Source organism: Triturus cristatus, chromosome 5_1 (genome assembly GCF_964204655.1).
Source record: "Triturus cristatus chromosome 5_1, aTriCri1.1, whole genome shotgun sequence".
Lineage (NCBI taxonomy): Eukaryota > Metazoa > Chordata > Amphibia > Caudata > Salamandridae > Triturus > Triturus cristatus.
This window is the reverse complement of record NC_140587.1, coordinates 681,544,448-681,568,119: the sequence shown is the minus strand read 5'-3', so window position 1 is coordinate 681,568,119 and position 23,672 is coordinate 681,544,448. Positions and strand designations below refer to the sequence as shown.

The following is a 23,672-nucleotide window of genomic DNA, read 5'->3' as shown; positions in this document are numbered from 1 at the left end:
TTCAAAGAGGATTCTGCCCATCAACCATTTCTAAAGAACATTTAGTAATCAGGCATGTCATACTGAGAGTAAGTGATTTATAGCCTTGGCGGAAATAATAAATAAGAGAATGATGCATCAAAAAAGTGTAAGTAGCAATAAAACTTTAAATGAATCTTTGGCACTTACTTTTGCTTGCATATCCCACTGGTAGCTAATGAATACCTTCGGTTCTATTTCATCGGTATCCAGGGGCCAGGTGTATAAGGCTGCAGGAAAGGGAAAACCTTAATTAAACAGCCAGTCAATCGGCGCATGCTCAGTCTGCAACCTTCATTATTGCGACATCAAGTCGAAGGTGATGTAACATGATTACAATCTCGTCTGAGAAGTTAGTCTCTGCGTGCAATCAGACAGAAAACGTTTCTTAAATTAGCATAAAACACTGAAAAATGCGCCCAAGGAGAGACGCTTCATGGATAGTAGCTGAAGGCTTCTATAATACCTTCTGCCATATGTATGTGTTAGCTTCTCAGACTTCTTAAAGAACCAACAATCGGTTTAAAGGAGTGAGTCAAACAAGATGGCACACACAGATGCCTCCATGTGACGCTGAACTACAGTGACATGACAGAAGTGACCAGTGCAGGACGCTTGCTCCAAATCTACACGGGATGTATGGAGAGCATATGTTTCAGATATTGTGTGGGGGTAGACACATTATTAGCATTGATAGTGTGCACTGACATACTGGGGAGAGACTTCCTGGGAATGGGAGCTAGAATGCCACCGGACCCCTGACTTTGATAGCAATGGGTGAAGTTACCAGTTCATAACAACCTACTATTTTGTGCACTGCTCAAGTGAGCGAAAACCATACGTCCATACCCTTTCTGTTCTAGTAGCTACTCTTGAGCAGCTGGAACAGCGTTCCAGGCACACCTCGGTGGATCATTTTATGAGCAATGTGTCAAAAGGCAGGGACACCTGCACACTTCTAGTCCCTGCATGGGATCAGAGGTCTGGAGGGCTAGAGGCCTGGGAGACTTTGTCCTCTCCACCATATAGGCGAAGTGTGCAAGTGTGAACCGCTGCAAAACCAGCCCCCAGTAACAAAAAACGACCCCCGCTGCTGCAAAACCAGCTCCCACCCTTCCAGCTTCCTGGGACAATGCCCGATGCCTGTAACGGCCAGTCCGGCCCTGCAAGAGGTGAACAGCCCTATGGTAGCAAATTAGTCCCACCCATTTAGTCTCCCAGGATTTTTCGCTTTTGACTACCCAGTTTTTGGACATTACTGTAAGCAAGTCTCACTATCTGAGTCTCACTCATTGTGAATCCAGGATATTCTTTGTCTGCAGGTAGAGTAAGGGATTCTAACCTGCTACTCTTTGTATTGCCTTTAATTGCATGTAAGTGTGAGTTTATGATCTTGCAATCGGTAATGTTAAGGTCACAGATAGATTTGAACAGTGAGTGCTCAAACAACTGAACTTCAATAAAACGAGTGCAGGCAGAAATATCAGCAAAAAACATGCAATACATATTGTACATAGATACTTAGCTCAAGAAAGCCAAAACAATATTCAGCTGTGTAAGAGATCAGGTTATTATTTGTGAAGGATATGAGTAATAAGTCTGCAATTGTCTTTTTACTGAGAACCATGTACTGAATTGGAGCTGTTGACTTTCTGAGGGTAGAGAAGCAGAGCAGTCAGATCCTACTCAGTGGAGGTGGTATGGGCTAGTAACAGCAGCCCCCTGGTATGCAACACAGCACTAAATAAAAGATTGCCCAGTCAGTGCTTTTCTTCTTTATGGGGCGCCCTGGTCCCACCCGGGGCACCCACAAGCTTTAGGGTCATAGGAGTTTGCAAGAGGAGCCCCAGGCCCTCCAACCAGCTCTTAGAGTGCAGGTGAACCTCCTGGGCAGTGCTTTGGAGCCAGCATCATTTCTTCTTCTACGATGCACTTGGAGCTGTGCACTATCCCTGCCCGTGTGGGTATGAAGACAAAAGGTCAGCATACCCTGCTCTCCCAGACATGGGCGTAAATGGCCGGCAACACACCAGCCCAGCTCTCTTCCCAGTCTCTTGGGAAATGGGGGCTCCCAGAGGATGAAAGTGGCCTGGTGAGTGGGACCCACGCAGGTCCCCTCCCCAGGAAGTACAAGAAGTGGATGGTCTACCGACCCACTGAGCCCTGGCCCACCACAAGGGAATTTTGGAGGTCTTGCACCTGAGTGCTATGAGCCCGTTTGCTTCATTTCTTTTCCTCTTTTCTTTGCTGCTAGGGGATCCAAAAGACAGTGTTACAATTGGTCAGTTTTCAGAAACTCCACAACACTTCCCCATCTCTATCTTAATTCGAACTGTGCTACTCAGCACCAGTAATCAAACTCTTAACTCTGTCTATACCACACACACCACCCTGTTGCCAGTTTTTGCCACCCCTGCTGTCCTCAACTGTTGCTATAGTATGCAGCATGCACTAGTAAAGAGAATGGGCATGATCAGCTCCAATTATTGGGCCTTCTCATTGGTCAATTGTTCTTCCATACATACCTGCAGCAGCCCTTCAGTCCCTGACCTTACAAAGGGTAAACACACTTTGCCCAAACAACCTCTTACAGACCCCTATCATTGTAAGAGCAGACAAGGCATTAAGCCGTGGTTCATAAATTGCAAAAAGTTCTTCCAATTATATGTTGTGCCTGTTTAGAGAACAGATGTAGGCTTCCATGCTGTGTGTAAAGGCATTGCCTAAGAAGACTGCACTTCCAGCCTCCCCATTCCTTTTTGTGGCAGCAGCAATCTTGACGCTGTAGCTTTGGATACATGAGCATGAAGAAATGTATGAATTACAGAATGTTTCTTTTCTATGACGAGTTTCACATGCAACTTTCGGATCACAGTCGAGCTGGCAAATACATATACACATGATACGTCATCACCAGTCTCAGTTAGACAGGTTTGGAAGAAGTCTATAAGTGGATGGGCCTGTCAAATCTTAAACTCAACGGTGAGAAAAACGAACTCCTGATCCTGGGAAATCCCTTACATTTTAAATCCAGCACGATGTGGCCAGCGCGTGTATGGGCCCGGTACCGGTGCCAAAGACCAAGATAAAGAGCCTAGGCATCTGGTTAGACCAGAATTTCAACTTTAAGGTGCAGGCCAGAAAGACTGCGGCCACCTGTTATGGCCTGTTCAGAATGGCCCGCAAAGTGCTTCCCCTCCTTCCTTCCCAAGCAAAAAAAGTTTCAGTCCAATCGCTTACACTGTCCAGGATTGACTATGGTAACGCCCTATATTTGGGTGCCCCTATTGCAGTAGTCTCGAATCTTCAGACAGTACAAAACTGTGCAGCTAGACTGCTGATGGGAGTTTCCAATCGCCATTCAGCAAAACCTGCACTTCTTTCCCTCCATTGGCTTCCAGTGCGAGAAAGAATCAGTTTTAAGGCCTTTTGTGTGGTTCATAAAGCCCTGCAAGGGAATGGGCCTCCAATAAATTCATCTATGATTTGCCCATACAAGGCCAAGGGGAAACTGCTATCAGATGAGCTCCATTTAGTTGAGATCCCTAGGATCAAGAAGGCCAGAAGTGGAGGTCAGCTGTTTTCGTATAACGCTGCTAAACTCTTTTGCAAACAATTAAAGACTATTCTCTTTCCTTAAGTTCTGTTACCTGTCTCTAGTTTTGTCCAGCGCTGAGATGCTTTCGGGTAGCCATGCGCTATATAAATGTTTTTTTTTCATTTAATTCATTTCATTTCACTTTGTGCCCCAGGCTGCAGCTATCTGAGGGAGGAGGAGACTTAATCTCAGCCTGTTGGACCACCCACTTGTGCACTGCTGATCCTAAGAGTCTGCGAATACTCAGGAAATAATACCATTAGCAAGATAACGCTAGAGGTAATTGTTTTTTACCGAGGAGATCTGTAAAATGTTTATTCACAGTTCTGAATCACCATAATGTAGCATATAGCGCAAAGGTGCTTCCTGCAAAGCACAACTTCTAACATTCAGATCACAGGTTTCTATTTTCTATACATAGCTCAATGGGTTGTTGCTTTTGTTACAGAGATTCTTTTGTTACTTGCAGTTCATAGGTTACAATATTTCTAATATGACCCGTGAAAAGAAGGGAAATTGGGTTAAATAAAAGCATCACTTACCTCCCGGCAAAGTGCCCCTCCAGTATTCTTCTCCTGGCTTCTTGGGGGAACCAGGTAGTTGGAAGCACAAGGGCTCCCACACTCCCTGCAGCCAATCATAATGCTGCAATGCAGCATTTTGATTGGTCTGAGCACCATGACATGGCGCTCAGCTAGGTGCTGGAGGGATGGACATGTTCTCCACACAGGCTGTAATGCAGCCTGCATGGAGAACATACTATGTGCGCATGACTGTTTGGCCGGCCCGAGAGGGCCAACCAATCTCTCATGCTTGCTTAAGAAGTGCAAACCACTCCTTCCACTGCACTGAAAGCAGCCCCGCCCCACAAAGACACAGTAACAGGAAAAAATAAAATGACAACCTTGAGTTATTATCATTTTATTTTTTATTTTTTTACCCTGCATAAAGCAGTGGGGCGATGCACCTCCGCCTTAGCAGAGGAGCCGCCGCTGAACATGTCACAATGAGCTATGAAGCTGGAAACAAGGAGCTGCGTGAAACTGCACGGCAGATGTTTAGAATTGTATTGCAATGAGTTATAAAACAGCAACAAGGAGCTGTATGAAAACTTCAAGGTATCGGTTTCAAACCTTGTTGTTTTCTTTTCAATATTTTGCTATTCTAAAGTTGCTACAAAGAGGTCCTTTGGGAAGTAATAAATTCTCATTGGAACGGACCGTCCCATCCACTGTGTTATGCTTTACATCCTGACTTTGTGTATTTCCAGCCTAAGTGCTCTTAAAATTTAATGGATGACATGTGACGCTTATACTACAACACCTTCATTTTCTTATAGCACAGTTCCTGCACGTTGATTTACACACATTTATTATTCATTGTCTCTGTATAATATGCTGGTCCACTCGAAATATGCCATTCTGTGGCAGTGGGTTTATTCGCATAACCATACATGTTTGCAGTTGCCCCATAATCAATCACCTGCAGCATATCTCAAACGGATCAAAACTTTACTAGAAATGTGGCAACATTCGTCTTTCAGTTGCCTATTTATGTATGTGATTGTTAAACTAGTACTAAAGAGGTGAATTACTTGCCCAGACAGTATTACCATGAGTAAATAGTTTAAAATAATACTATAAAAAAATGTGCAGCATAATTTGCCTTTTCTTGCTACATAATTTAGTCAACCCTGCCTCATAATTTGGTGCTCTCTTGCCGTTTAACCCCTTCCCCGCTCATGACGGAACCGTTCCGTCATGAGCCACGGTTGCCGTGTGCTCATGACGGAACGGTTCCGTCATGACACGACCGTTGGCGGCCGCTCCGCCTATGCGGCGCTGTTTCCCGCCTGTGCGGGGGGACAACGCAAATGGGCGGAGTCATGACGGAACCGTTCCGTCATGAGCACAGCTCAACCGTGGCTCATGACAGAGCGGCTCCGTCATGAGCACAGGCCCACCGCGCTGCCCCCCTGCCCCCCCCAGCGCTGCAGCGGAATGTCCGCAGCAGCGAAGGGGTTAATTCCAGAGTACATGCTAATATGTGTGTGATGTAAAGCGCTCTGACACCCCACAATAGGATGTGTAGTGCTATAAATATTAAATAAATTAGTAAATGCTATTTAAATAAATATAAGTGTAGCTAATCATACATATACATCTGACATTCTTACACGGCACTCATATATTCTACATAGAGGGGTTGAATAAAGTCAAAAACCTGCCTCCAAATCACTATTTTTCCCAAGGACTTCATACAAAGCTGAGTGCCTTCGTCTTCCTCATTTGCATTGGTATATAGGTGTTAGGTGGCAGATAGTACTCAGTCAGGATGAGACTCCAACAAAAGGAGGGCTGATGGCTCTTTAAGTGAGGCAATGTTTTGGACCCTTCTGATAATGAAAGAAAGACATCTCCCTCATCTCCTGCAGGTTGTTGCTCTAAAACGATGCAGACAATGTGTAGTTACTGTTGATGAGCCCAGGCAAATTACACCAGGACAAGTTGAGCATATTTCACTGATGTTGGCCCGGATGGGGGATCCTGCTGGACCCTCCTCATGTTCTGCTCTGATTAAAGGACATATATACAGAACGGGAGCCTGAAAATCGAATGCTGATGAGGAAAGAGGTGATATGTGGCATATGCAAATGGAGGCTGTCTGAAAGATATGGGTTGAAAAAAGGTTCTGCCCTCACCACATCTAGAGCGGCATGTGAAACTGGCTGTGACTCAGCATCCCACTATAAGTGTGCAGAAGTGCAATAATTTATGATTGGAATTTGTTTGGCCATCACTCTGTGTGCTCTGCAAAGAGGCAAAGGATTGGATGTGCATGCAGTCTGAACACCTTAGGGCCCACTGGCAGAAATTGTGCTTCGTCATATACACCCACTCACAACCTAAACTCACCTACACACAGGGAAAAGATTCAGTACATTATATACACTATACAAGAGTCACATTTTGCATGAAAATAAAACTATAGAAATGCAACTTCTGGAAAAACCAAATAGTTATGAAGTAAAAATGTGCACTGCTTTGCTGACATGGACTATCTTAGGGTTTTTTACAGTCAATGTTGAGAAATTGTTAAACACTTTTGCCTTTGAAGTTAAGAAATATGAATACAGGGTCCAATTAGAAAGTCAGATTTTAACTTGCCCCACTTAAAGCCCTGGGTGGGTGACAGGTATAAAGGGGCAATGTAAACAAAACACTGTTCCTTACAAAATCATTCAAGTCAAACGTTCTGTTACTCTGCAGGGGCTAACTTCCGAATCATCTTCGCTTCCACAATCTAGGTGACACAAATTCATGACATTGTCATTTTAATCTTATTTATGTAAATACATGTGCTAAATTGGGTTATTGGTTGACTGGGGTCTGAGCCCTGGTCAAGCGGCAACCACAATCTTTTTCAGGGTAAGGCACAAGCAAACACCAAATTAACCTGTGCTCAACCCCCTTGTTGCTTGGCGCAGAGCAGTCAGGCTAAACTTAGAAGCAATGTGTAAAGTATTTGTGCAACACTTCGAATGGTAACACAGTAAAAACACCACATAAAATGGATCCCATACAGGGTTAGAAAAATAGAGCTGAATTTAATAAATACAGCAAGACCAAAATTATAAATATGCAATCAGTAGAACCAGAGAAATAAATGTTTAAAGAATTTGGTGAAAATAGCGCCAAAAGGCACAAAGCGCCAACTCTGAATTTCGGGTCACATTGGAACCAGTCAAAGTCAAACTTTCAGGCTGACCGGGATGGAGCACAGGTCGGATACAGTCACCAGGTTAGGTCCACTGAAATTTACCATCTCAAGTTCATGCCAAGAGTCCAGTTTGCATTGACGAGGGATGCAAGAAGAGGGGCGAGCGGAACGGGAGACTGTTAGCGAAGCACAAAGAGCCAGCAGGTGTCACAGGAAGACGTTGCTGGTGCTTTGAGTTGGTGATCGATGCAGCAGTGGGAAGTGTCGGGCTGACGGTGCTTTGCAGTGATTTATGTTACGAGCAAAAAAGATCTTGGTGCAAACTGGCCTGCTCGTGGTCACGAAGGGCCCAAAAAGATGATTTCAGCACCCTTGAGAAACACCAAGGGTCCAGGAACTAAGAGGCACCACTTGGGACAGGAACATGCTGCAGCTGGCGATAGTGCAGGATATTGGGGAGCATTTTGTGTCCCTGAGGCTCAGATCAGGGGCCAGCAGACAAGCCCTTGGAGTCGCTCTGGGGTCCTCGGTTCAACATGAAGTTGCTGATCCAGTTCTACTTCCCCAAGCAAGAAAACAGCAAGCAGCAGGTCAGCACAGCCAGGCAGCAGTACCTATGGAGTAGCAGACCAGGAGAGTGGCAATCCTTGTCAATGACCATGTCATGAGTAATGTAATATGTGACGTCATAAGGAGTGCATTGCAGGGTCGTAATTTATAGTTCGATCAGATAATTATAACTGCTGTATGCCTATGGTTTTTTTTCAAGTGAAATCTGAGCGTGACTATATCATCCTTCATAACCTTTGTTTTTTTCAGTGAATTTCTAACGTTTTTTAAATTTTACTTCCTAACTGTAACCTGTAACCTTTGAGAGTGAGTATGTGAGTGAGTGCATGGGTGTCTCAGTGGGTGTGTGAGCAAGTGCATGGGTGTCTCAATGGGTGTGTGAATAGGTGTGTGAGTGTCTGAGTGGGCCTGAGAGTGGCTGCATAAATGTCTCACCGGGTGTGTGAGTGTTTGAGTGGGTCTGTGAGTGGGTGCATGAGTCTCTGTGTGGGTCTGTGAGTGGATGTGTGGGTCTGTGAGTTGGTGTGAGAGAGTATGAATTGGTCTGTATGTAGGTGCATAAGTGTCTGAGTAGGCACATGAGTGTCTGCATAGGTCTGTGAGTGACTGTGGGAGTGTCTGAGTGGTTCTGTGAGAGGGTGCATGAGTTTCTGAGTGGGTCTATGAGTGCTTGTGAGAATGTCTGTGACTGAGTGTGTGATTGGATCTGTGAGTGGATGTGTGAGGTTTTGAGTAGGTCTGTAAGTGGGTGAATCAGCATCTGAGTGGGCCTGTCAGTAGGAGTGTTAGTAACTGAGCCACAACACAACTGCACTTGCGCCTATATCCAAAAAGAGTCCACAGTTTTGCATAAAATATGTACCCAAGTGGAGTACTTTCTACTGGTTAATTGCTAAGTGCTACCTCCTTGGATAAATATCCAGTACATATTCTGCACCACAGCTGCATAATGGAGCATGAGGAATTGTCAACAGTGATGTTGTGTGCTTTTTGGCAATATGATTGTTCCTTCCTTGTGCGTCTTTGTCAGGGCCATTGGAATTATGCAGCAGGGGAGGGCCAAATTATGTGGCAGGGTTAAGTAAATCGAGTGGCAAAAACGGCAAATTATGCTGCATAATGTGGCATAATTTGGTATAGTATTACTTCATTATTTCCTCATTTTCATACTTGATAACATTGTCTCGGTATTGGTTGCACTTCATTAGTACCAGTTTAAAACCCAAATATAGCAATAAGCAACACAAATGCAACCAGTCAGTCTTTGCAAAGGGCCTTCCACTGCACAGCAATGCGTTTTGCTGTATGTATTGTAAATTTTAAATAATTTGAGCTAGAATTATTTTGTTAAATGTACAGATTATGCTGCAGATAGTGGATTATGTGCCAAATGTGGCAAATATATAATTATGCCAAAATCGCTGTGACTGTTCAATCATTTGATTCCAGTGGCCCTGGTCTTTATCCATCATTCAATGGGGGAAGGGCCCCCCTCCTCAAGCAGATTTTGCCTCCAAGGACCCTATCTCTCATGGACCACTATAATACAATAGGGGAGGAGGGCTGCTGGCCCCCCTCCTAGGGACGATTTCGGCCTCGGGGATCCCATCCCCCTGGGCCAGGCCGCATTTTAATGGGGGAAGGGGCAGTGCAGTCCCCCTCCCCAGGCCACTTTTGGCCCTGGGACCCCAGTGCCAAGCCTTAAATCTATAGGGGAAGGGAGCTGCACAGCTCCTTCTCTGGGCCAATTTCGGCCCCGGAGACCTTATCCCTCCTTCCAAAGCTGGGTGCCCTGGAGCCATCCAGGGCACCCAGTCCCAAGATAGCTGCCAACACTTCCTGGTTGAAGTGTTGGCAGCCAATCAGATCTCTCCATTTCCCTGCATGAGCTCATTATTTTTCGTGAAGTCATCGCGGCCACAGATATCACTATCTTAATTTTCTTGAATTTCTCAAACAACTACTGAACAAATTTACACCAAATGGCACAATCTGCAGACCAAAAGCTGCCTATCTGCTGAATTTGGTGTATTTCCGTCCAGCAGTTTGGGCTTGGGGTGTGTCTAAAGGTCCTCTTGGAATTAACATGGGAAAACACACTTTTTTTACGCCCCTTTTTCACGGTCCCTGCTTCACGAATCACTCTGAAACTCTCCATGCACAAAAAGAACTAACTTGATACTTTTTTGGGGAAACGGTCGTGAAGATTTGTCAACCAGCACCAAAGTTATAGGCAAGCCCCAAAAATGCTTTTGCTATGGAAACATGGTCCTGACTATAACTACCCACTATATATACATATATGTATGTATGTGTCTGTATGTGTGTGAATATATATATATGTATGAATTTGTATCACATTTATTTTGGAACCAGGTATGATGAGAAAGTTAGCGCCTGTAGAGTAACAGAAAGTTTCTCTTAAATGATTCTATCATACATGGTTTGGTGGCTTAGTGGACTAATGCATTAACTGTCAGGGCCAGTGCTTAACCTCATTGTCATGTTCAAATCCCAGTGGGTCCAGTCAGCCCTTCATCCTTCTGAGGTCGATAAAATGAGCACCATTGAGTTGGTTAACAATAAACATCTATTATTCAGAGCCGAGATACCCTTAGGTAAATGTGTGCTTTACAAATCCTCATGTTGGAGTGTGTGTGTGAGTGCTGCCAATCAAGATGGTTGCCTAGATATGGAGCTCTGTACTGCATTGGGTAATGCTGCCTTGATCTCTGCAGCCCCAATGGTGTTGCAGGATGGAAACATGGATATTTTTGCACCAGAATATCCCCTCTTTTGAAGGCTGATACTTCTACCTCTGGTGTTGCTTTCTACCCTGGGGAATCATTGGCTTAACCGGTGGCTGCCATTTTGAATCTTTTGTGTGTTAGAAATTCTTCCTCAGCGCTTGTAATTATGAAGAGACCAGCTTCCTTTTCTTATTTCAAGGACTGGATAGACCATACAGAGCAGAGACAAGGCATTCTTTAATGTAGGTCACCATGAAGGTATTTCTTTGAGATACTGAATTTTTCAGCATTTTTTTCCGAAATCCACAAGTACTATTATCAACAATTTCATTGGTTTTACCATTCTCTTTTTTGGGAGGAGAGATTTTAGGGGGATTTTAGGGAGTCTCAGCCTATTTGCCTGTACATTTGTAATGCTCCTTGGACCTTTCTCCGCCAGTTTTATCTAAAGGAATATTTGATTCATGGGCAGAAGTAAGAGTTTGTTGCACACAAATAAGAAATACACTGCTTACTGTCCTTCCTCCATTGGATTCTCAATCGATGGATTACACAATACTGGTAATATGACTTAATCTGGTTCTTAACGGCCTATGGCTTCGTCACATTCAACATCAAAAATGCATATACCATCCTCTGCTATTAGAAGACTTAAGCAAGACCCTTCTTCTCCGCAACAATCTTTACCTCCTGCATCTTTACACTGTTTTGGAGTAAATACATTCTTTACAACCATTCATTGAGCAAACCAATAGCCGCCTGCATGTTTTGGATAATAAATGTTCGCCCATGGACTCTCTGTTGTCCTTGGTGGAACAACATGTGAGCGATATACAGGATGCATCTAGCAAAATTGTCTCCCTGGAGAAGGATGTTCTTCTGTTAAAGAAGTACGCTGAGGATCTTGCAAACAGAATCTGACGCAACAATCTTCACTTGTATAGTCTTCCAGGAGGTTCTGAAGGGGATGACCCTGTTAATTATTTTGCCTCTCTTCTTCCAAAACATGTGGACCTTCCTGCATCTACAAATTCGAACATCCAGTGAGCTTACAGATTGGGCCCCGCTTGCCTTCTTCTTCTGCACCATCTAAACTACATAGTGTGGTCCTTCTATTTTTAAAATTCACCGATCATCTAAAAGTTTTATATGTAGCTAAGTTAAAAAACAACTATTCTGGTCTAGTGCTAAATTGTTTTTGTCCCAAGATGGTTCCACAGTAACAGCTAAACAACGGAAGGAATTCCTCAAGCTTCAACCTTCATTGCTTGCCTTGGGTGCATGTTATGGTTTATATCAGCCATGCTTGTTTAAGGTTACTTTTCAAAACAGTACCTCTACTTTGAGGATCCTCCGGTGCTTAAGAAATTGATTCACTCACACTCTACCTCGTCTATGAAAACTGCTGGTCCTTCCTCTATGACTTGACTTATATATAACAATACTCGATATGCCTTGATAGATCTTTGAAAAAGAACAATTGATGGACAGAATGCAAAACAATGTCATACATTCACCCCAGTACAGAGATTTGGGCCTAAATCCATTGTTTATTTGCTCACCATGCCATTCCAGTTTGGACCCAGCCATATGCAAATCAGTCTTGACCCTGGAGATATTTAGAGGCTTTATGCACATTCCAAGATGGCCACCATGGTAGACAGGGTATGATTCGATATTGACTATACATCAGAAGCCTAGATCGCTATTTGCAGGTTCTTCACCTAACATGTTTCCCTTTAAAGGAACGTATGGAAGCTTGCAACTTCGCCCTGAACCGCGACGCAGGTCCTTAATGGTAATTTCAATGAAAGAAAGCCTCAAAACATGCCTAAATGGTAACTACATACGTTCAATAATTTTGTAGAGACACACAATTCATGAGACACCACACCTTATGTGTAGATCACCAACATACTCCGATAAATTGAGGGACATCTAGAAGCTGTAAGATCATGTTAAGTTGGCCGCCACGGTAGACTAGGTACTCGGTAGATATGAAGGTACTATGTAGTGCCACCCACTCACCGAGAACTAGCCAATCAGGGCAGTCCTGACTATTTCAAGTGACAGCCTTCATTAATGGCATGTGAACACCCCGTAATCTGTTAGCATAGCAGAAACATGCTGCACGTTCTCGTACAGGAGCTAAATACGCCCGCTTGTAAGACGCGGAAGAACCGTCTGGTTGTTTGCCACGCCGGAGATTTGCAGAGTGTGAGATTTTAGGCCACCTGAAACTTCCAATTCCACGTTGCAGCAGTCCCAAGATGATTACACATCACATGGACTAAATACACTGATAAGAGCCCACTGTGAAATTGCAGTTATCGCTTGCCTTTTAAAATAAAATGGGAGACACAAAAAAACTACTAAAAAATTAAACAAAAGGAAATTAAATAGACTGTAGTATAGCCGCTAATAAAACTCTTATGTTTTCTCTGCAGGGAATATTTTCATGTGACCCCTACCTTGGTGGGTGCAATCCCATGCCTAAATAAAGGGTAAGCCATCTAGCCTCGATTCATAATTAACCATCTTAAAACGAATGAAGTTTTTTTAAAAGAAATCTCATATTTGTTAGGTTGTAAATAAATGTCAATAAAACCATCCAGTTACATATATATTCCTACCGGTTAGATGATCAGTCCACGTTGATAAGGTAATAGCATGCAGGGATTAGGCAACATGCGGTATACGTACTTTGGGAGCACTGGTTTTCACCTCGAATTTTTGTATCTTTTAAAAGCAAGCAGTTTTTATACCAGCTCTATCTTACGCATAACACGTGCATGGTCTTTGCACTTGGATTTTTTTTGTCCGCACATCTTTCTTGATTTTTTGGTGGGCACAATACTGGTAATAATTGGGTTCTATCTCTTCACGTTTTATTTCATTGAGGACTCTAAACTATATTCCTCTTTATCTGTGACACACCAAGTAGTTTAAATGTACTCATCCTATAGCTAAGTACAAGTATAAGTAGGACCGATAATTTGTAACCCAGATGTTTTTTAATATATTTCTAGGTCTTATATCATACATGGCTTCCTGATGAAGGCTTAACGCCAAAACGCGCATAGGATACAATTTTTCTTCAGCCATGGCAAACATGAATGCTTTTTTTCTACTAAGACAGTGTTCAGACTCCAATCTGTGACATCGTATCCCCAATAAACCACTGCATATTTCATACAAAGGAAGTCTCAAAATATCTAAATGAATAATAAAAATTAGAGACTATATACATAGTATGAAATGAAGAATTATTCATGGATAATTAATGTTTTGCCTTAAACAAAATCTGTATATCATTTTTGTATTATATCTTTAAAGTATCCATGATGAGATAGGCACTGGATGAATGTGGGAGTATGCCTGAACACATATTAGGGATTATTACAGAAATAGACCAATCATGTGTCTCTATGAACAAAAGTTTCTGTACATATACAGAATGAAGATATACTTTAACAAAAAGGACAAAAGAACAAAATATTTTTGTATGAATAAATGTTTTTGATAATGAACAGCATCTGGGAGTTTACATATTTTTATTCAAATTATGAAGGTCCACCCAAAAATGAATTTCCTAAATGTTTTTCACACATGTTTAACACACACATACAGTAATTCTTTTTATGGGAGACAATTAAAATCCAGAAAATGTTCTGCAAATATGTTCATAATATGGGACATTTGTCTGCACTTGATGGAACATTTTTCTCACACTAAATTTCTCACATTTAAAACAAATAGCTATATTTTTCAGTTATAAATATAGCAGTATGTCTACCAGCCACTGGGAGCAAGATGCCCGCATTGTGTAAATGCGACACTTTGAAAATGTATAAAATTCAAATGAAGAGTTAACTTTATGTTTATATGCACTACTTAAACATTCATCATTTCAATTTTTTTCCCATGTCAAAGTGTCTATACAAACAGCAGACATATTACTCCCAGTGACCTGTCTACATGGGTCCATATTTATAACAGGAAAATACAGTCATTTGTTTAAATGTGAGGAATTTAATTGGCTGAATATAATGTAGAGAAAAGACAATGTGTCACAGAATTTTTTTTCTACACTTTAAATTTCTCCCATTTGATAGCAAATTACTGTATTTTTCAGTTAGAAATGTGGCACTGTGTCTACCAGCCACTGGCAGCAAGATGTCTGCTGTTTGTAAATGTGACCCGATGAAACAGAAGAAAATTAAAATGAAGAATTAACTTTTAATCATTAAGTTAACTCTTGATTTTAATCTTCTATCATTTACAAGAATTCTGAAATATCATTTTGCTCTCATGCTCAATATGGAGTTGAGAACAACTCATATTTATGAGTTAAATACCTCAGTCCTTCAGTTCTGAACTTCTGAGACCCACATGGGTCATAAATCCGAGTACTCAGCTACCTGCAGCCTTATAATAGTGTAAAATAAACACAGCTTTTCCTTTAACTTTAAAAGGAAAATGCAACACTTTTTAGTACAGTTCTGAGTTAAAACAGAACTCAAGGCTGGGAGCTATTCTGAAGGTTTCTGAGAGCTAGTAGTAGCTCACGATCGACTGATTTGAGACAACTGCTCTAACGGCTCTTACTCCTTAGGAGGGATTTAATCATCGCAGAGATGAAGTAGTCCGCGCCGTGATTAAACCAAAGGCCCGCCCGTAGTTAAATGGGGCGGCAAACCACAGTCTTGGTGATATGACTACGCCATCACGGCCAAGATATAAATCAGGCCCTACGTTTTTACATGTCCTATTTTAAATAGCATGCATTCTGCCTTATGGGTAGTAGGACCTAATTAGGGGTGACTTCTTAATATTTAAAACAAAGGGTTAGGGCTGTCAAATGGAATTATTTCAACTGGTTCAATTGGCATTTTAAAAACTGCATAGCCACAATGGGTGCTGTAGTCCAGTTAATTGGGCTTATACTAAATATTTTTAAAAATCCAAGAATTCATTTTGTAGGTATTTTCTATTCCTGATATAATAATATAAAATGTAATATTATATCAAGGGCTGTCCTATGGAACAGCCAACCCTGCTACAGTGAAACTAGCTTTTGGGGCCTTTTCACTGTAGGGACGTGTATAGCCTTAAACCTTCACATGTCCTCCTTTTAAATACCAGGTGTTCTGCCTAATGCGTAGTAAGGCTTACTTAGGGGTGTTTTACTAATATTTAAAAGGAAGGTTTAGGCCTGTCAAAAGGGGTTATTTGACTGGTTGAATTTGCAGTTCTAAACTGCACAGCCATGCTACACTTGTAGGCCTGCTATCATGTTTGCACTGTCCCTTTAGTAGGTGGCGCAATAGGTGCTTCAGTCCACTAGTGACATTTCACTTACAGGACATGGGTAGACTTTGTACAATATCCTAGGGGCCGATAGGTTAAGCTAAATGTGTCAATTAGGAAGATAGCCAATTTCAGTTAGCAGAGTCCCAGTGCATAGTCAAAAAACAGCAGAACCAGTCCCAAAAAATCAAAACCATTTTCCTACATGCTCCCACATGGTTGTAGGACATTACAACCATGCCATTACAACGCATGCCATTACAATGCATACCTTTACTCCGAGTTGCTGTCGTGGGTGCGCTGGAAGTTGGAATAGTATACTTTACTATTCCAACTCCAGTGTGTGCAACAGTAGGGAAGGTGTAGGAGTTAACTCCAATACCTTCTACCCCCTGCAACAAGCCTTTCGTGTTGTAACAACATGCGTTGTAATGACATGCGCTGTAATGCTTCCGTTGTAAAGGCTGTTTCCCCTCCCACACACCTAAGTAATTATACAGGTGTAGATTTACTAATTATTTCATAAATGTAACTGCCACATTCTTCCAGGGAGCTAATGTCATGAAATTCTGCTTTAGGGAGCACTGTCTTGCTTTGAAATATGCATGCTGCATTACATGCAGCTCAGCAAGGCTCATATTGAGGTCCCTTTTGTAAGTGCAAGCAGGCTAATTCTTACCATTCGACTGAGGCAACAATTTACTAGCACTGTACACCTTGTGTGCATCAGTTTTGTGATGCAAACCCATTGCAAAGAGTTAGGGAGAGATTTACTATCTAAGGCAAATCAGTATTTGCATTTGATAGTATCCTAATGAAACACAGAGTTGTGTTATGACCTGCTTTGCTTTACTTTGCATTAAGGGATTCCATGGGACCCTGGTTGGTGAATGGACATTCCCTTTTAAACACCCATGGGTTTTGATGCAATCTCTATTTACAAACATTGGTAGACAGGTTTTTTTGCCAAAATATTATGCCTCCACAAGACAGGCTTGACAACCTCAGAAGAACTAAGAGGCTTATTTACAAGCCCTGTGCACCACCAGAACATCACTTTTTGAGACTTTCCAGTGGCACACAGGTCTTATCCATATCTACAAGGCCATGTAAAGTCACTATGCGTGGCTTTTCATGGCCTTGTAGTTTCGGGCTATGGCAACGCAGCGCAAGTCACTGCCTTGCCTAACTCTGCGTCAAAGAGGCGTTCCATGGGTTTTGCTGCGGGTGTTCCCACGCAACACCCATGGACTATTACTCTGCCCCAGATTTACAATATCTCATAAACCTGGGGCAGCGTTAAAACCATGCGCTTCCCTAGAGCAGGCAAAACAAGGAGAAATGCTTACATTTCTCCTTCTTTTTTCCTCTTTCCACGTGTGCGCACATTCTGCAGTACACATAGAAAGAGGAAAACTCCTCTCATGATTGTTTTTGTGCAGGAAGGTGTACCTTCCTGTGCAAACACAATCATGCTAACTACACAGACACCCTTGCACCATGGTGCAAGACTGCCTGCATTAGCTCACGGCTGCTAATTTTGCACCAGTGCTGGATGAAAGGACAGGAATTCACAGTATCTTGTAAATATGGTGCATTCCTGCCCCATAAATGTGGTGCATTCCTGCCCTTTTGAACTGGCTTAGGGCGGCACAGCAAAATGACTTCATGCACTTCCCTACGCCAATTCCTTGTAAATATGCCCCTAAATTTCTATGACTAGCAGTGTAGATTTTGGGCAGTTTCCGTGTAGACTTAATCCTCCTAAAAAGGGTTCTATATCATGAATGGAATAGGGTAAGGTTAATGGCCTGCAGAAAGCTTCCATGTGTCAGAGTACTCTTACCCACTAGCCAGTTTTCAATTAATTGTAAATCATTCTTCACAGAGAGAGAGGTGGAGGAATGGATATATTCATATGTACGATTGTCATATCTGAAGACACTTCAAGGCGTTCTCCCATTCAGTTTCCTGCCGCTAAAGCTGCGATAATTTTAACGCAGTTCTTGATAATATGCCCAAACTGTAGCTAACGCCCAGTTGTGTTGAGAACAGGTTCCTGGGTTAGACTCGAAACGTCGTAATTAGTATCTTGCTCTCAGCGAAGTGTAACCAAAATTGCTTTAGGGCTGCTAATTTTTAACTAGTGACAGAATGTTAGGGTGAACTGAACTTGTCTAATGCCCAAAGTGGCTTTATACGGTATGATTTGTTTTTTAATATTAGAATGTTAAACTCTCCATCCCTCAGTAGCTACCTCCCCACCATTGGGAATGTGGTATGACATGGAGGCAGGCGGGTGGCACAGTGATACCAGATAACGGAGATGGTAAAAAGGACATGTTGGCTTCTGCTTTATTGGGTAAATGTGGATAAAGAGTGGTCATAGAAATTCATTTTTCTGAATATGTCAGGACCAGTGGCTTAACGAACCTTGCGGGGGCTCCCCTGCATAGTGCCTGAGTGGACCCCCAGGAGCTCGACCCTCCTGCACTGCAGGGGCTGTTGTTGGCCAAATAGTCAGGAACAAACATTTACAGACACTCTTTAAAGATGGTCTCTACGCTGTCACTCTTGATTGCTGAAATCGTGCCTTCCATTGGACGAGGCTTCTTGTAAAATATCGTGTAGGCTACCAATGGCCTGATGGAGAGAGCTGTGCTCGGCTATGTTGAAAGATGCAACAATGGGCCTCATTTGTAATGTAATTTGTGCTATATATCCTGACAAGAAGCTGAAAAGGATTGAATGTGATTAGTATTACTGAGTTGTCTAGATGGATGCTATCTGCCAGTTATGAATAGATCTATTCCATTCCAAAATGAACCTTTTACGAATTAATTTTGTGGTACAGTCAGAATTTGTTCGTGATATGCGGATCTTTACTCACTGCCAAGCAGAGGTCAATGGAGTGCAGTGGTTCCATTTCTAGTTTGTAAATTACTTACAGGCAGTGTTTCAGTGAGTGATGAGAGGGGCTCTCTGAAGGATCTTTGTAATCTTGGTCATTAATTGGAGTCCATTATCACCGCAGTGAGGATGGCATTCTGACATGTGGGTAAAAATAGGGGCGGGGTTGGAAAATAGGCATAAGACAGATCCTCACTCCGAATCCCACTCAAAGGGGAGGTGCATTGCCGTTTTTCAAATAATATTAATATATATAGTCTTGCATTGAGTCTTGACTTCTTGCAGCCTTTCTTTTTTGGACTTTCCAGTTACCTTCTGAATTACATTAATGATGCAGTGACATTGAGCAGGGTGGCAGTGAGTCGGCAGTGTGGAATTTTACATTTGCTAATTTTGCAGTAATAATTTGATATCCATTAGTTCTGAAAAAACAGGGGGGAGGGGCCTTTTAAAAAATCTGTGCAGCGCAGTGCAGCCCCCCGCGAGGCTGCGCTGTGTTGCGCGACAGGGAGGGAGCAGAAGAGCGCCATATCTTCAGAGATATGGCTCGCTCCTCCCCTTTCCCTTTAGCTGGCACTGATTTCAGCTGCTGTGTGCCAGGCAAACACCTTAGCGCCATAGCGCTTGGGTGAGTGCATGAGGCTAGCATAGGTTCTGTACAGGAAAGGTAACCTTCCTGTGCATACTGCCATGCCTAGACACGATGCAAAGCTTTTTCCACTTTGTATGCATGCTGTGCAGTGCAGCACGCATGCAAATTTGGAAAGGCACAGAGAAATGAAAGCATTTCTCCTGTTAGCGCCTCCTTCAAAGGGGCGTTAAGTTCTGGTGCAAAAGCATGTCTACAAATCATTGTAAATATGGTTTTGCGCCAAAAGGCATGGGTGGTTGCATGGGAACACCCATGCTCCACCCATTTAATGCCCCCTTGGTGCTAAGTAACCCAAAGCAGTGCATCACGCTGAATTGCACTACTTTGAGGGTGCTCTCCAGTGCAAAACAAGTTTTGCGCATGAAAGTAAATAGCCCAAAAAAAATGTATGCTGGTTAACGTCACTTTTGTGGCACAAACTCTGTGCTAAATGTCTGTATATCTCCCCCAAATCTTTCATTTGGGCAACAATACATACGAACCTTCATGTTTGCACGAAAGCTCCAATTTATAGCTTGCCTTCGAATTTTGCATATTTTAACATGGAATTTATAGGTCCCATTGTGCCTTTTCTGTTGCCTTTTTTCCCTCTGTTCCTTTCTGTGCTATTTTCCTCTTTTTTTCTCTCTGTGCCTTTATTGTACCTCGTTTTCTCTTTTTTCCCCTTTGTGCCTTTATTGTGTCTTTTTTTCCCTTTCTGTGCCTTCTTTTCACTGCCCGTTTTTCCGCTTTGCTTCCTTCTTCACGGCTGCTGCTCCCGCAGCCCCTCCCCCTGCATCTTCCCACTCCTGCCTCCAAGCTGCCCTCCATCCACTGATTCCTACTAAATGGAGGCCATTGTGCGGCCGTGCCACCAGCACGCCAAAGGCGTGCGAAAGGCAAGCCCATCTGCACCCGTCCGTGATCTGCGCAAGGGCCCCTGGTCCTCTGACCCCCCGCCGCTACAACTCGGCAACCCTCCATGCACTCAACCCTGGAAGAAACAACAACTGCCAGCTGTCGATGCCAAACACCACCAAAGGCCAGTTGTCCTGCCAAAACTGCAGCCGCACCCTCACCCACCTTCAGACCCCCACCTCTACCGCCAACCAACTGGATGCAAAAACACTCAAATACCTGAGCGGCATCCTCCTCAACGTACGTTCCCTGCACAGACACGCAGTAGAAATCTAGGAGCTTCTCAACACCCTCTAGCCCAACGTCACCTTCCTTCCTCACAGAGACCTGGACCAATGCCAGCTCCACACCCGACATCGCAACCCCCATCCCCGATGGGTACAAGTTCCAGAGGAAAGACCGCTCCAACCACCTCCAGATCCAGATCAACCCCAGAATGACTCTACTTGGCACCTTCGCCTACAGACCTCCCAGACCTCGTGCCACATTCACCACTACCATCACAAACCTCATTGCGCCCCACACCCTCACATCCATGGACCACGCACTTCTCAGAGATCTAAATTTCCACATTGACAACCTCAGCAACCCCAACTCCACCGCCCTCCTTGGCAACCTCGCCAACATCGGTCAGAGACAGCTAATCACCTCCCTCACCCACAAGTCAGGACACACGCTTGACCCCATCTTCGCAGGAGGATACAACATTCGCAACCCTTCTAGACAGACCACCATTGTGTCCACTTCTTCTCAAAACCCACAACTTACAAGCCTACACCACGCCCCGTGCAGAAACTGGAACAAGATCACCAAAGAGCACCTCAACTCCACCCTCAATGGCACTCCTCATCCAACCACGAACTGACACCACCTCTGCACCAATTAACTCCACACATGGATCACCGACTGCAGAAACATACTCATCCCACTCCAGAACTCCGACAGACAATGCACCACAAAAGCCACCTGGTTCACCACCGACCTCAGAGAATCCAAGCGCACGTGTCGACGACTCGAGAAAACCTGAAGGAACAGCAAAACCTCTGAAGCATGCGGCGCTTACAAGACTGCCATGACAGAACATCACCAACTCAACAGAAACACGATGAAGAATTTAATCCAGGCCAGAATACTCTCCAACTCCCGTAACTCTAAGAAACACTTCAGCATCATACAAGAATTCACCAAACCCCCCCGGCAAATTCTCCAATGTCACTCCCTCTCAGGAACTCTGCAACAAACTTGGCTCCTATTTCCATCAGAAGATCAGCACTCTCTACGAGAACTTCAACAAGCGGAGCCCAGGCACCAACACTACACCTACAACCAGCAACGCCACCCAGCCTACCATCTCCGCCTGGACCCACGACACCACATAAGACACCACTAAGACCATGTGAAGCATACACTCAGAAGCCCCCACCAACCCCTGCCTGCCGTACATCTTCCACAGAGCCGTATCTGCTATAGCACCCGAACTACGACATACCATCAACTGCACCCTCGAAACAGGCATGTTCCACAATGACTGGAAACGTGCAGAAGTCAAGCTCCTCCTCAAAAAGCCCTCCGCATAGCCGACGGACCGCAAAAACTACAGACCCATCCCACTCCTCCCCTTCACAGCCAAAGTCACCGAGAAGATCGTTAGCAACCAGCTCACAAACTTCATAGAATCCAACTTGATCCTCAACACTTCCCAATCTGGATTCCGCATCAACCACAGCAACGAGACAGCCCTCCTAGCTGTAACCTCCTCGACCAACAAAACTGCCCTTATCCTATTATACCTCTCAGCAGCCTTCAACACCATATCCCACTGCACACTAACTGCCAGAATCCACAACGCCGGCATTTAGGGAACTACCCTTGACTGGATCCACTCCTTCCACACCGGCTGAGCTCAAAGAATCAGACTCCAGCCCTTCCTCTACGAACCCACAGAGGTCAGCTTCAGAGTACCCCAAGGATCCTCACTCAGCCCCACGCTCTTCAACATCTACATGGCCCCTCTCACCACCATCGTCAGAAAATACAGACTCAGCATAGTATCCTATGCCGACGACACCCAGCTCATCCTCTCCCTCACCAATGAGCATCACCAGACACAGCTTCCAGGGAGGAATGAAAGACGTCACCTCTTGGATGAGCAGCAGCTGCCTGAAGTTCAACTCAGAGAAAACTGAAGCCCTTGTCCTTGGATACACCCCCTCTACATGAGACAACATTTGGTGGCCCACTGCCGTCCGCAACCCTCACACACCCATGGACCACACCCGCAACCTCGGCACTATACTTGACTTCTCCCTCAACGTGAACAAACTGATCAACCTGTATCTTCAATGTGCATCAATACTCTCCGCATCCTCCGCAAGACCTTGAAATGGATCCCCCTGAATCCAGAAAGACCATCACCCACACACTCATAACCAGCAGACTGGACTACGGGAATGCCCTTTATGTTGGAATCAACAAATCTCTACTCCTCAAACTCCAGACCATCCAGAATGCCGCAGCCAGACTTGTCCTCGGAATCCCATGACAAGACCACATCACCCAGCACCTACGAGAGCTCCACAGGCTCCCCATCAAAAAGAGAGTGACCTTCAAGCTCCTCGCTCATGCCTACAAATCCCTCCACAACACCAGACCCCAATACCTCAATGAAAGATGCTCCTTCTATGCACCCAATAGAAGCCTCCGTTCCGCTAATCTTCCCCTGGCCGAAATCCCATGCATCCGCAGAGCCAAGCCAAGACCTTGGAACGAACTCCCGCTCAGCATCATACGAACCCCCACACTGAAAGCATTTAGGAAGAGCCTCAAGACCTGGCTCTTCGGATGAGACAGAGCTGCTTGAACCCCCCCTCCCCCAAGCACCTTGAGACCTTCACAGGTGAGTAGTGCACTCGACAAATTCCTGATTGATTGATTGATTGATTGATCAAGTCTTCCAAACCATTTTTAGGCGTCTCTTGTTCAGTCATCTGTTGCTGCCTGTGGTTTTAAACTTGTTGCATCCAATACGGCAAAATATTCATATTAAGTGAGATTTGGGTTAGCCCCTTGCACTTTATTGGATGCCTTTCTTGTTTATAACATCTCCCTGCTTCTTACTCAATGTCTACCCTACCTATTCTCTGTTTTGTACAGCCTTTGGTGCTTTTCTTCTTTGCCATGTTCAGATTAGAAGACTTGTGTCCATCCACTACTGATTAAGGGAGGTATTATTTCTATGATTTTTAAC

At 43.9% G+C, this 23,672-nt stretch overlaps 1 protein-coding gene across 1 annotated transcript in view; it reads right to left on the bottom strand.

Moving 5' to 3' along the window:
- The window catches only part of LOC146831362 (uncharacterized), a 1,121,174-nt gene that overhangs the window by 75,790 nt on the left and 1,021,712 nt on the right, over positions 1–23,672 (bottom strand). Inside the window, exon 7 of the mRNA XM_085604146.1 lies at positions 169–248. Coding sequence (XP_085460272.1) covers positions 169–248 — 80 coding nt within the window. The remainder of the gene's footprint in view (positions 1–168; positions 249–23,672) is intronic.